Raw genomic sequence first — 13,708 nt, forward strand, 5'->3', positions numbered from 1 at the left:
TGGGGGACACCTGTGGTGGTCCATTGGACCCAGTGACCTCCTCTCCAGGATATTCTGAGAGGTCTGCAGCCCCTCTGGGCCATCCCCTCTCCCCAGGCCAGCACAAGAGCCCAGGCCGAGGGTCCTCAAGCAGCTCCTGCTGCCCCAGTGACAGAGTGGCCTGCCCCAAGCTGCTGCAGCCAGAAAGGTCTTTTCATTTCCTTTTCATTCATGGTCTGATGATGATGGATCTCAGACAGAGAAGTTGCTGCAGGTTCATTTATTTTGCTTAAACACACAGAGATGCTGACTCCCCATTTACACAAAGTCACTGGATCACACAAGACAGGTGGATTCTTAAGTAGGAGGGGATGAATAATGACATTTCATTGCAGACAACATCATCAGAAATGGAAAAAAGAAAAAAAGAAGGGAAAAAAAGAGAAGGAATGACAGGCTTGGCCTGTCACAACATACACTGGCAGTCATTTGCAGAGGAAGGTACGCAGTCTATGGCGGCTGAAAAAATGTCTAATCAATTTCCTCAGGGCATCCTTGAGCTCTTGGTTCCTCATGCCGTAGATGAGGGGGTTCACTGCTGGAGGCACCACCGAGTACAGAACTGCCAGCACCAGGTCCAAGCATGGGGAGGAGATGGAGGGAGGCTTCAGGTAGGAAAACACCGCAGTGCTGATAAACAGGGAGACCACGGCCAGGTGAGGGAGGCACATGGAAAAGGCTTTGTGCCGTCCCTGCTCAGGGGCCATCCTCAGCACGGCCCTGAAGATCTGCACGTAGGACAGCAGGATAAAACCAAAACAGCCCAAAGAGAGAAAAGCGCTAACCGCAAGAAGCCCAGCTTCCCTGACATAGAAGTGTGAGCAGGAGAACTTGAGGATCTGTGGGATTTCACAGAAGAACTGGTCCAGGGCATTGCCTTGGCAGAGTGGTAGTGAAAATGTATTAGCAGTGTGCAGCACAGCGTGGAGAAAGCCACTGCCCCAGGCAGCTGCTGCCATGTGGACACGAGCTCTGCTGCCCAGGAGGGTCCCGTAGTGCAGGGGTTTGCAGATGGCAACGTAGCGATCATAGGCCATGACAGTGAGAAGAAAATACTCCGCTACAACTAAAAAGAGAAACCAAAAGACTTGAGCAGCACATCCCCAGAAAGTGACGGCTCTGGTGTCCCAGAGCGAGTTGGCCATGGCTTTGGGGACAATGGTGGAGATGGAGCCCAGGTCGAGGAGAGAGAGGTTGAGGAGGAAGAAGTACATGGGGGTGTGGAGGCGGTGGTCGCAGGCTACGGCGGTGATGATGAGGCCGTTGCCGAGGAGGGCAGCCAGGCAGATGCCCAGGAAGAGCCAGAAGTGCAAGAGCTGCAGTTCCCCCGTGTCTGTGAATGCCAAGAGGAGGAACTGGGTGATGGAACTGCTGTTGGACATCTGCTGTCTCTGGGCACAGGGACCTGTCCAAGGAAGAGAAGTCATTGACAGGTTAGGACAAACACCTTGGCATAAAACTCAATGTTTCTCACAGAAATGCTCCAATTGTCTTATTCCTTGGTAACGTCTTTGTTCAGCTCCTTTTCTGGAGTTCCTTTGTTGTCTGTTTGAATGTGCCATGAGGAGCAGGGGATCTGCTGTGTGCTTCAGAGTATGCAGTCCTGCCATACAGTGCAGCAGGGAGGGGAATAAGCTTTCCTGCTCAGAATTTAGGTCAGATATTACCCACTCGTAAGTTTACCAGGGGAGTGTTCTTTTGGAGCAAAAATTGTCAGCATTTTTACTGCACTCATTTTGATTTCTCATTCATCACCCAGCTAACCAAGAGTAGAAAACTCAAAGCACAGTCTCCTTCACTTTCAGGTAACCCCCACATAAACTTTCCGCTTGAAAAGTCACCTCAGAAGCATTCTGGGGGTGATCTGGATCTGAGAGCACTCTGGACCCATGCAGCAGCCTCTCAACAGCACAAAAACCCGGCACTGCCCTGCTGGGAGCGACTGCTTCCACCCACAGCTTCTCCCTGCAGTGCCATGGGGAGCTCCCCGGGCAGGCTGAGTGCTGACCCTGGCAGGGGGCAGAGTCCCTGCCCCAGCACACAGCCCCCTGGGGACATAGGGACCCTGCTCTGAAGGACTGCCCTGGGCACCTCCAGCTGCACACCTGGATTTACACCTCTGCAGCTGTTCCTGGGAGAAGGCAGCCATCATGCCCTGTCCCTTTGATGGTGCAGCAGGGAATCCCTGCTCAGGAGCATGTCCTCCTTCTCCTCTACACTAGGAAACCTGTGAGTGTTCTTCTTAAAGATTCTACAGGCTGTGTGATGTACCAGCTTCAGGAGATCCCTCCAGGAACCACAGCTTCACTTCCCTTTACCCAGAGACTTACCATGTAGAGGGCTGTGAAGATTTCTCCCCCAGTCAGCTCTCAGCATTCCCCCATTCCAAACTGCCTTTAAGCTCTCTCTGCTTCACTCCTCTCTCTTTGTCCCTGCAGGCAGTGCCCTCAGCCCTGCTGTGCTTTGCAGAGGAGCTGCTCCTGGGCAGAGTTGTCTCTCTCTGTCCCAGGAGCCCGGCCCAGCTCAGGAGCTGAGGACCAGCCCAAGGCAGCACTTTCTCTGCCCCCTCTGGGCTCCCTCCAGGTGTCTCTGGGCTCCAGGGGAACCTGCTGTGAAACAGCCTGAAGGAATCACTGATGTTCCCTCCCTTAGCTGGGGGGAGACACTTACTCCCAGCAGTGGCATTTCTCCTCTCAGAAAAAGATTTATGTCTAAGAATCACTTCTTCTTGTCACAGTGTTAGACAGGACACCCAGGCAGTGACAGATCTCCTTTACCCCTGCTGAGGGAAGGGATTTGGCTGAGGCAATGCAGGCATCTCACTCTGGGTCTCCTAGGGCTAGAGGGGGACTCAGCTTCCCTCCATGCCTTCCACAGTCCCACAGGAGGTGGGATTCCTCTTGCCTCAGTTCAGGTGTGCACCAAATGGCCACCTGCATGTGAGCTCCTTGTCTCAGCTCTGATGCTAATTAATGAAGCTGGAGGGTGCAGTGAGCTCCTCAGACACAAACACCTGGTGAAATTTGAGGTTCAGGAGGTGGTCCAAGATACCTGAAGGTAACTGCAAGCTCTAATGGAGCAGTTCATAGCGACAGGGCAGCACCTGGGAACATCTTCTTATAGGCTGGTGGGGAACCCCCTTCACCAACAGAAATGAAAGAAGATGCCCACATTTAGGACAACTGACCTGACCCTAATTTGTTAGTACTGCACAGAGCTGTCTTTGAAAAACAGCGATGAACAGGTTGAGAGGTTATGCGCAAAAATTAGGGGCTAAGCCAAGAAAGGAAACCTCGTGGCTGGTGTTTACTACAGGCCACCCGACCAAGAGGAGATTGTTGATGAAGCGTTTGTACTTCAATTACAGGAAGCATCGCACTCGCAGGCTCTGATCCTGCTGGAGGACTTCAATCCCCTGCACATCTGCTAGAAAAGTGGCACAGTGAGCTGTAAGTGGTCCAGGAGACTCTTGGAGTGCGTTGAGGATAATTTCTTAGGCCAGGTGGTAGACATCCAGAGCAGAGGCGATGTGTTACAAGACCTGTTGCTTACCAACACAGATGAACTACTTAAGGATGCGAAGACTGATGGCAGCCTGGGCTGCAGTGATCATGCCCTGGTGTAATTCACGATCTCAAAGGATATGGGCTAGGCAAAGAGTAAGGTCAAGACCCTGAATTTTAGGAGGCCAAATGTTTGATTGTTTAAGGAGTTAGTGGATAGGAGGCCCTGGGACACTGCCCTCAGGGATACAGGACTGAACAGAGCTGGCAGCTCTTTAAGGAAATCTTTCTTGGCACAAAAGAGCTCTTGATTCCGATGTGTAAGAAATCAGGCAAGAAAGGCAGGAGACTGGCATGGCTCAGTAAAGACCTCCTGGTCAAACAAAAGTGTAAGAATGAAATGCACAGGCAGTGGAAACAGGGATGTGTATCCTTAGAAGAAGGTAGGGATGCTTCCTGGATGTGTAGGAATAGGATCAGAAAATCTAAGGCACAGTTGGAGGTGCATTGGGCAAGAGGCGTGGAGAATAATAAGAAGGGTTTCTACAGATATGTTGATCAGAAAAGAAAGATTAAAGAAAATGTATTGTCCTTTCCCCTTCCCCTTCTCCACGACCAACCCCCCCCGCCGTCCCCCAAATAAAACAGGACAACTAGCACCAACTGACACGGAGAAGGCTGAGATGATAGAATTTTTTTGCCTTAGTTTTCACTGGCCCTCACTCTTCCCACCTCTGTGAAGTCCCTGAAACTCAAAGCAGGGACTGAGGGAATGAAGTCCTTCCCATTGTAGGAGGTTCAAGACCACCTGAGGTACCTGAACATACTTAAGTCCATGAGATCCAACGAGATGCATCACGGAGTCCTGAGGGAATTGGCTGATGTAGTTGCCAAGCCAATCTCCATCATATTTGAAAAGTCATAGCAGTCAGGCGAAGTCCCCGGTGAATGGGAAAAGGGAATATCACACCCATTTTTAAAAACTGGTAAAAAGGAGGACCCTGGGAACTACCAACCAGTCATTCTCACTTCTGTGTTGGGTAAGATCATGGAGCAGATCCTCCTGGAAGATCTGCCAAAACATACGGAAGACAGGGAGGTGATTAGACAGCCATCATGGCTTCACCAAGGGCAAATGGTGCCCGACTAATCTAGTGACCGTCTGTAATGGAGTGACTGCATCAACGGGAAGAGCTACGGATGATATCTATCCGGAGTTCTGTAAGGCCTTTGACACGGTCCCCCACAACATTCTTGCCACTAAATTGGAGAGATATGGACCTGATGGATGGACTATTAGATAGATAAGGGATATGCTGGATGGTGGTGTCCATGGCTCAATGTGCACGTAGTAATCTGTAACAAGCGGTGTCCCTCAAGGGTCCGTACTGGGACCAATACTGTTTAATATCTTCATCAACGATATACACAGTGCAAATGAGTGCTCCCTCAGCAAGTTTGCAGATGATACCAAGCTGAGTGGTGCAGCTGATTCACTAGAGGGAAGACGTCATTGAGAGGGACCTTGACAGGCTGGAAGAGCAGGCCCATGTGAAGCTCATAAAGTTCAACAAGGCCAAGTGCAAGGTCCCGCACCTGGGTTGGGGCAATCCCCAGTATCAATACAGACTGGGGGATGGATAGATTGAGGGGAGCTCTGCAGAGAAGGACTTGGGGATATTAGTGGATGAACAATTGGACATGGGTCGGCAATGTGCACTTGCAGCCCAGAAAGTCAGTTGTATCCTGGGTTGCATCAAAGAAGCGTGGCCAGCAGGTCGAGGGAGGTGATTCTCCCCCTCTACTCCGCTCTCGTGAGACTCCACCTGGAGTACTGTGTCCAGCTCTGGGATCCCCAGTGCAAGAAAGGCATGGACCCATTGGAGCAGGTCCAGAAGATGAGCATGAAAGTGATCCAAGGGCTGGAACACCTCTCCTGTGAAGAAAGGCTGAGAGAGCTGGGGTTGTTCAGGCTGGAGAAGAGAAGGGTCTGGGGATACCTTCTCATGGCCTTTCCATATATAAAGGGGGGTTACAGGAAACAGGGAGAGAGAATTTCTACCAGGGCCTGCAGTGAGAGAACAAAGGGAATGGTTTTAAACTGAAAAAGGTTAGGTTTAGATTAGATATAAGGAAGACACTTTTTACGATGAGGGTGGTGAGACACTGGAACAGGTTTCCCAGAGAAGCTGTGGATGTCCCACCATTGGAAGTGTTCAAGGTCAGGTTGAATGGGGCTTTGAGCAACCTGATGTAGCGAAAGATGTCCCTTGACATTGTATTGGAATTGTGTGGCAAGGTTTTGGTAGCAGGGGGGCTACAGGGCTTCCAGTGTTTCACGACCCTCGTTGTAAAAAATTTCTTCCTTATATCTAGTCTGAATCTCCCCTCTTTTACTTTAAAACCATTACCCCTTGTCCTGTCGCTAGACCCTATTAAAAAGTCTGTCTCCATCTGTATTGGGTTTCTGTGGCAAGGTTTTGATAGCTGGGGAGCTATAGCGTTGGCTTCTGTGAGAAGATGCCGGAAGTTTCCCCCATCTCCAATACAGCCAATGCCAGCCAGCTCCAAGACAGACCTGCTGCTGGCCAAAGCTGAGCCAATCAGCAATGGTGGTAGCGCCTCTGTGATAACACATTTAAGAAGGGGAAAAAGCTGCTGCACAACAGCAGCTGGAAGAGAGGAGTGAGAAAATGTGAGAGGAACAACTCTGCAGACACCAAGGTCAGTGAAGAAGGAGGGGAGGAGGTGCTCCAGGCCCCAGAGCAGAGATTCCCCTGCAACCTGTGGGGAAGACCATGGTGAATCAACTTGTCCCCTTGCAGCCCATGGAGGTTAACGGCGGAGCAGATGTCCACCTGCAGCCTGTGGAGGACCCTGTGCTGGAGCAGGTGGATGCCTGAAGGAGGCTGTGACCCTGTGGAGAGCCAACGCTGGCGTATGCTCCTGGCAGGACCTGTGAACCCGTGGAGAGAGGAGCCCGCTCTGGAGGAGGTTTGCTGGCAGGACCTGTGACCCTGTGGGGGACCCACGCTGGAGCAGTCTGTTCCTCAAGGACTGCATCCCGTTGAAAGCACCCATGCTGGAGCAGTTCATGAAGGACTGCAGCCTGTGGGAAGGACTCATGTTGCAGAAGCTCATGTAGGACTGTCTCCCGTGGGAGGGACCCCATGCTGGAGCAGGGGAAGAGTGTGAGGAGGAAGGAGTGGCAGAGAAAACGTGTGACGAGCTGACCACAATCCCCATTCTCCATCCCCCTGTGCTGCTCATGGGGGAGAATGTAGAGAAAATCAGGAGTGAAGTTGAGCCTGGGAAGAAGGGAGGGGTGGGGGGAAGGTGTTTTAAGATTTGATTTTATTTCTCATTACTGTACTCTGATTTGATTGACAATAAATCAAATTAACTTCCCCAAGCTGAGTCTGTTTTGCCCATGATGGTATTTGGTGAGTGATCTCTCCCTGTCCTTTTCTTGACCCGCAAGCTTATAGCCTGTCGTTATATTTTCCCTCCCCTGTCCAGCTGAGGAGGGGGAGTGATAGAGTGGCTTGGTGGGTACCTGGCATCCAGCCAGGATCAACCCACTACAGCCATGACGGGGGCGGGGTTGACTAGATGAGCTTTAAAGGTCTCTTCCAACACAAACCATCCTGTGATTCTATGATTCTGTGCTTGAGGTGAGGTGTATGTGATGGTGGATGAGCCAACGCCATCCTCTAACAGCCTGTTTGGATTATTTGATGTGAAGAAAATGACCCCAAGAAGTTGCATGAGAAATCACAGTGCTGGACTTGGATGTCTTTTTCTGATCACACCAACCAGCTTGCGCTTCACGCTCTTCCTGATCATCTGCCTCATGGTCCTCATAAGGAATGGCCTGATGGTGCTCATCACAGTGGAGGACTCAAGCCTTCACAGCCCCTTGTACTTCTTCCTGAGGAACTTATCCTGAGGACTTACCAGGTGCTCACTTTGCCTTTTTGGGCATTCCATGACCTTCATGACTTTTTCTCTGATGCCCCCCTCTCTGCTAGAACTCGCCTGTGTCCTGTGAGATTTTTCCTCAGTTTCCAACCTGAAGGGGAAACTTCTCTCTGATTTTTGCAGATTCTGGAATGTAAAGAGCTCAACTTGGCCATCTCATCAATACATTGCCAGTGTTGCAACAATTCATCTAACGGTGACCTCTTCACTATACTTTGCCTTCCATTATTACAAAAATCAACTCTATGCTGCCAAACAAGATCCACAGTTCACTACCGCCATGCCTGAGTATCTCGAGGGGAACACACTCACAGGCCGGCACGGCAGATCATTGGGGTCGGAAGGCAGCCATCTTCCACCTTCCCTGTGCTTCCTCTTCATGCTTGCTTTTTGCCACAAGCTCCTTTTTCATCCACACCAGCCTCCTGCCACCTTTGCTTTACTTCTGGCATGTCAGGGTGGACCATTCTGGAGCTTGAAGAGGAGATTCTTGACCATCAAAGAGCTCTCTGCACCCCTCTTCCCTGCAGGGCCCTATCCCATGGGATCCTTCCAAGCAGGTCCCTCAGCAGGACAAAGCCTGCTCTCCTGAAGTCCTGTTCTTGGCCCTGCTCCCTTCTCTCAGGAGCCTCAACTCTACCTTCTCATCCCTGACTTTTATGTTCGTGACCAGCTCTTCCTTGTTTGTAAGTGTGAAGTCCCAGAGGGGACCTCACCTCACGGGCTCCTCAGTCACTCTTGTCATGAAGATGTCATCAATGAGCTCCAAAAATATTCTGGGTGGTTTGCACCTCGCTATGTTGCCTCTTCAGCAGATATTGGGATAGTTTAAGTCCCCCATGAAGACCAGGGTCTTCAAACATGATGCTCCTTGCAGTTGTTTGAAGAAGGCCTTACCTAAATCATCCTCCTGATCAAGAGGTCTGGAGCAGACATCCACCCACCATGGTGTTGCCCATGTTCTTCTCACCCCTCAGCTCTCAGCTGACTCATAGTACATCCCCAAGCAGAGCTCCATGCTGCTCTCTCACATCAGGGCAACTTCCCCTCCAGGTCCAGACCCATGGTCTTATCAGTACCAGACCCGCCCAGTTTCTCCAGAAGGTGATATTTCTAGTGCCCTGCAACTCCCCGTGCTGTTACCCTGTTAAGAGACACCCCAACAAGGATGAGCCATCTGCGTGGAAAGAGTAACAGCTGAGCAAAGGGAGCTCCAGTCCAGGGGGACCTTCAGAAACTCTGGGATGTGGTCAACAGAAACGTCTGTAAATGTCTCAAGGAGAAGTGTCCAGTCCTGCATCGGGGGGAATAATAACCCTGTACATCAGGGTCACCTGGGACCTGACATGCTGAGCCGTAACCCTGACGAGAAGGGCCTGGGCACTACAAGGGACACCATGTGAGCCAGTGGTGTGTGCACACCATGGACAAAGCCAGCTGCATATGGGGATGCATTAGGAGGAGCGTGGACCACTCACACAACTTGAGTTATCATCCTGTTTGATTCAGCACTGGTGTGGCCCCACACACATGGGTGCGTTGCACTGTGCAGCTCCCCATGTTGGAGAAGTAGGGAGGAACAGGAGAGTGTCCAGTGGAGGTAAGCTAGGGTGGGGACTTAGTGCAGACGACCTCTGTGCAGTGGCTGAGGGACCTGGGCATCTTTGGCCCAGTGGCAGAGACAGACATGCTCAGGGCAGTAGAGGAGTAGCCTGAGAGCACCTGAAGGGTAGTTTCAGAGGTGGCAGAGCTTTTCTTCATAGTGGGAAACAGCATGTGAAAGAAATAATGCCACAAACTGTAGCTTGGAAGGTCCATACTGGACAAGAGGAGAAAGAAGAAATGTCACTCAAAGGGCAGCGCTGTGGTGGAACAGGTCACCCTGAGGGAGTCCGGATCAGCCCAAGGCTTTGTGTTTCAAGGAACGGCTAGGGAGGACAGAGAGATATCAGTAAAGGAAGGAAGATGGTCTGGTGAGAGCAAGGTGGGTTAGCAGGGTAAAAGTCTGCAGCCTGCAGGGAAAGAGGCGTGGGTGATGCAACGCCATAGGACAGCCTGTGGTGGAGATGACAGAGGAATGTGGCAATGCTGAAAGCTCCCAGCGCAGCCAAGGTCTTCATCACTTTGGCTGTGGCTGTTGTCTCTGCCACTGATACCTGTGAGGAGACACCATACCCTTAATTCAACAGGGCCTCGTGGCCTCCTTGTCCATACCCAGGAGCCTAGGAGGTGTCGTACCATAGTCCTGCACTTGACATTGCACATTCCCACATCATACTGCCCCAGGAAGAGCCCTGGGCAATGTGTGAGGGACAGGATCTCCCTTCCCAGGGGCTGGGGGTAAGGGCTTGGCCCTTTGGCTTAATATAACACATCCACGTTTACTCAACATCAGAGCCACCTTTTCCTTGCCTTTGCCTACCTGTCATCAGTGTCTCCAGTCTTCTGCTCTAATGAGCCCCAGGGAGGCTTTGTCAGTAATGTCCCTCACTGGGACCCATTAAAGCTCCAATAAGGGAGTTTTCATCTGACTTTGACTTGTTGAGAGATTTCTTCAGCTTCTTCTCAGTGCCTGAGGTTCTTTGACCCAGCCCCAAACCCACCAGAGGGGTCATTAAAACGCCTTGGGTTGGTCCTTTCTGCTGAGCTGGGCCGGGCTCCTGGGACAGAGAGAACTCACGGCAATGGGGCACTGGTGCAGAGAGAGAGCTCTGCCCAGGAGCAGCTCCTCTGCAAAGCACAGCAGGGCTGAGGGTGCTGCCTGCAGGCACTGAGGGGAGACGCGTCAGCCAGAGCGAGGTTAAGGGCAGTGAGGAGTGGGAGGATGCTGAGAGCTCAATGGAGGAAGAATCTTCTCAGCCCTTGACACGGTAAGTCTCCGGGTACAGGGCAATGCAAATTAGCTTCCTGGAGGGATCTCATAAAGCTGCCATAGCCCACAGCCTGTGGGATCTCTCTCTGGTATAGAGGAGGAGGACGTGCTCCAGAGCAGGGATTCCCTGCACAGACAGCGCATGATGGCTGCCTTCTGCCAGGGACGGCTGCAGGGCTGTGAAGCCCGGTGTACAGCCAGGGGTGCCCGGGGCTGTCCTTCAGAGCAGGGTCCTGTGCCGCAAGGGGCTGTGTCCCAGAGCAGGGAGCTCCCCACAGCACTGCAGGGAGAAGCTGTGCGTGGAAGGAATGACCCCCGACAGGGCAGGATCCTTCTGCTTTCGTGAGAGTGCTGCATGGGTCAGGGTTGCTCACAGCCTCAGATCATCCTCAGGATAATTCCAAGGGAGCTTTTCAAGAAGCACATCAAGGCAGTGCCTACTTGAAAGGTAGGATCATGTTCTTTCTGTCTTCTGCTCTTGCTTGTCTGGATGGGCAATGGGACATAGAAATTCACATCTCTGGGAGGAGGCACTTAAACTCCAAATCTGTTTCTCTTAGAGATGAATAAACCCGGGAGTACCAGAAATCAACACCCTGTGCCTTACAGACAGCACCAGTAGCACCTTTTCAGCCTCGTCAGGGTTGGTCTGACATTCCCATCAGAGCCTGCAACCTCCGAGCTGCCCCTGGGCAGTGCCCTGCTTCCAGGAGGGGTCTGCACAGCTGAGCATACAGCGGGTGGGATGGCATCTGTGAGCACTGACAGGGAGGAGATGTGGAGACAGAGAAGCAACTGCCAGCAGGGACAGCTCCAGGCAGCAGAGACATGGGCAGGGAGTGAGACTGAACTGCTACCATAAAGGTCTTGGGAAGGGGATTCTGGCACCTCCCTGCCGTCCTGTGCAGTGCAGATGCCTTCTGTTGAGCAACCCCTTGGTCTCCTCTCCCACCCAGCAGAGCTTCTGCCATCAAGGCCATGGGTTCTCAAGCTGAGTTGAATTCTCTGCAGGTTCATCCCCAGGAGGATAAACTCCCAAGTGCTCCCTTGGCAAGAGCATTGAGGCATTTCTCCATCTTCCCCTCCTGTCCATGCTTCCCTGGTTCTTACCCTTGGACTCTCTGGGAACAAGGCGAGTTCAGGTGCAGCTCACACACCAATGCTGCAGGTCCTGAGATGCAGCTGTGTCCATGGGAGCAAAGCCCCTCAGTTTGTTCTGACCTGTGGGGCTCTGGACAGTGCAGTGTGTGGGGCTGAGGACTGAGCTGGCTCTGCTCACATCACTGCATTTTTAGCACATCCAGGAGTTTCCCTAGTGTTGTTCTGCTGGAAGATGCTGAGCAGCATCTCTCAGCTCCTCTATAGTACAAGTGGGTTACAGATATAATCTGTGTGTTAGGGCTACTGCTTCCCTGGAGCTGCTGGCCATGGACACCAACTGGATGTGGTCTTCTCAGTGCTGGTCTGTCCAGCTTGGCCCTTTGGCTTGATAAAACACATCCAGGTTTACTCAGCATCAGAGCCACTTCCAAAATATTCTGCTGTGTCCTTAGGTTTGTGTAAGCCCTGATGTCTGTCACCCACTTTCCCACGTGCCCAGTGCTGTAGACCAGGGATGACTCGTTCAGAGTTTGTGGGCAAAGCCCTGCTCCTCCCATCAGACTCAGCCAGCACAAACCAGAGCTCCAACTTGGGGGATGCACTAAGGTCCTGAAAGAGAGGAGAAAAGCAATGTATGCTGGGGAGGTGGGGTGGCGAGCTGGAGGGGGCAGGGAATGGGAATAGCTTTGCTCAGAGCAGTCCTAACTTGTGAGCGTGTTTTCCTCCTTTGGCAGTACCTCATGAACAAAGGGATCAGATGTCCAACAGCAGCTCCATCACCCAGTTCCTCCTCTTGGCATTCGCAGACACACGGGAGCTGCAGCTCTTGCACTTCTGGCTCTTCCTGGGCATCTACCTGGCTGCCCTCCTGGGCAACGGCCTCATCATCACCGCCGTAGCCTGTGACCACTGCCTCCGCACCCCCATGTACTTCTTCCTCCTCAACCTCTCCCTCCTCGATCTGGGCTTCATCTCCACCACTGTCCCCAATTCAATGTCTAATTCCCTGTGGGACACCAGGGCCATCTCCTACGCAGGATGTGTTGCGCAGATATTTCTGCTTCCCTTCCTGATCGTAACAGAGTATTTTCTTCTCACTGTCATGGCCTATGACCGCTATGTTGCCATCTGCAAACCCCTGCACTACGGGACCCTCCTGGGCAGCAGAGCTTGTGTCCACATGGCAGCAGCTGCCTGGGGCAGTGGCTTTCTCCATGCTGTGCTGCACACTGCCAATACATTTTCACTACCCCTCTGCCAAGGCAATGCCATAAACCAGTTCTTCTGTGAAATCCCGCAAATCCTCAAGCTCTCCTGCTCACACTTCTATGTCAGGGAAGCTGGGCTTCTTGCGGTTAGTGCCTGTTTGCTCTTTGGGTGTTTTGTTTTCATCATCCTGTCCTACGTGCAGATCTTCAGGGCCGTGCTGAGGATCCCTTCTAAGCAGGGACGGCACAAAGCCTTTTCCACGTGCCTCCCTCACCTGGCTGTGGTCTCCCTCTTCGTCAGCACCTCTTATTTTGCCTACCTGAAGCCTCCCTCCATCTCCTTCCAGTCCCTGGATCTGGTGCTGGCAGTTCTGTACTCAGTGGTGCTTCCAACAGTGAATCCCATCATCTACAGCATGAGGAACAAGGAGATCAAGGATGCCCTGAAGAAAGTATTTGAACACATACTATTTCAGCATCCTTAAGGTACCCATCATCCTTATAAAACTCCCAGGGTACCTCAGGAAAAGTCACGACGATCTTTTGTTCTTTTCTTTATTTTGTATTTCTTTTTTATACCTGTGATAATATTAATTGCAAATAGTGTTATTCATCCCACTTCTTCTCGACATTCAGCTCTTTTATTTTTCTGAGCTACTGTCTTCTTGTGCCTACAGAACCAGTCTCCTTGCATAAATAAAGAAAACAGCGGAAAAGAATTTGTCTGAGCTCCCATCTCTTCAAATCTGCTCTGGAGCTGGGGGCACAGTGCCAGCATGCAGAAGGGGTAAAGGAGCCAAAAGTCCTGATGCTGCATGGAGGAGCAGCTCTGTGGCCCTCAGAGGTGCCCTTGCTGCCTCGGCAGGCACTCCCTCTCTGCTGCCTTTGAGTCAGGGCTGCTGCTTCTCTGGAGCCACGGCCATGGACCTCTTGGAAACCCCACAGGCTGGATCTAGTGCAGCTCTCCCTCATCTTTTGTGCCATTAGAGAGACCCCATAGTCCT

At 51.9% G+C, this 13,708-nt stretch overlaps 2 protein-coding genes across 2 annotated transcripts; one reads left to right on the plus strand and one right to left on the minus strand.

Moving 5' to 3' along the window:
- Nucleotides 1-464: 464 nt before the first annotated feature.
- LOC309603904 (olfactory receptor 14C36-like) lies at nucleotides 465-1,253 on the minus strand (the record flags this gene model as incomplete). Its single annotated transcript, XM_082338786.1, has 1 exon — nucleotides 465-1,253. One exon carries the CDS (start codon nucleotides 1,251-1,253, stop codon nucleotides 465-467), a length of 789 nt encoding a protein of 262 aa, XP_082194912.1.
- Nucleotides 1,254-9,608: 8,355 nt separating this feature from the next.
- On the plus strand, nucleotides 9,609-13,156 carry LOC309603905 (olfactory receptor 1G1-like; the record flags this gene model as incomplete). The annotated part of the gene is made up of 3 exons (XM_082338787.1): nucleotides 9,609-9,681; nucleotides 12,231-12,385; nucleotides 12,881-13,156. Coding segments are annotated over 3 exons (504 nt in total), but the record flags the coding sequence as incomplete, so codon positions are not given.
- Nucleotides 13,157-13,708: the final 552 nt, after the last annotated feature.

Source organism: Platalea leucorodia (assembly GCF_965183815.1).
Source record: "Platalea leucorodia genome assembly, contig: HAP1_HAP1_SCAFFOLD_238, whole genome shotgun sequence".
NCBI lineage: Eukaryota > Metazoa > Chordata > Aves > Pelecaniformes > Threskiornithidae > Platalea > Platalea leucorodia.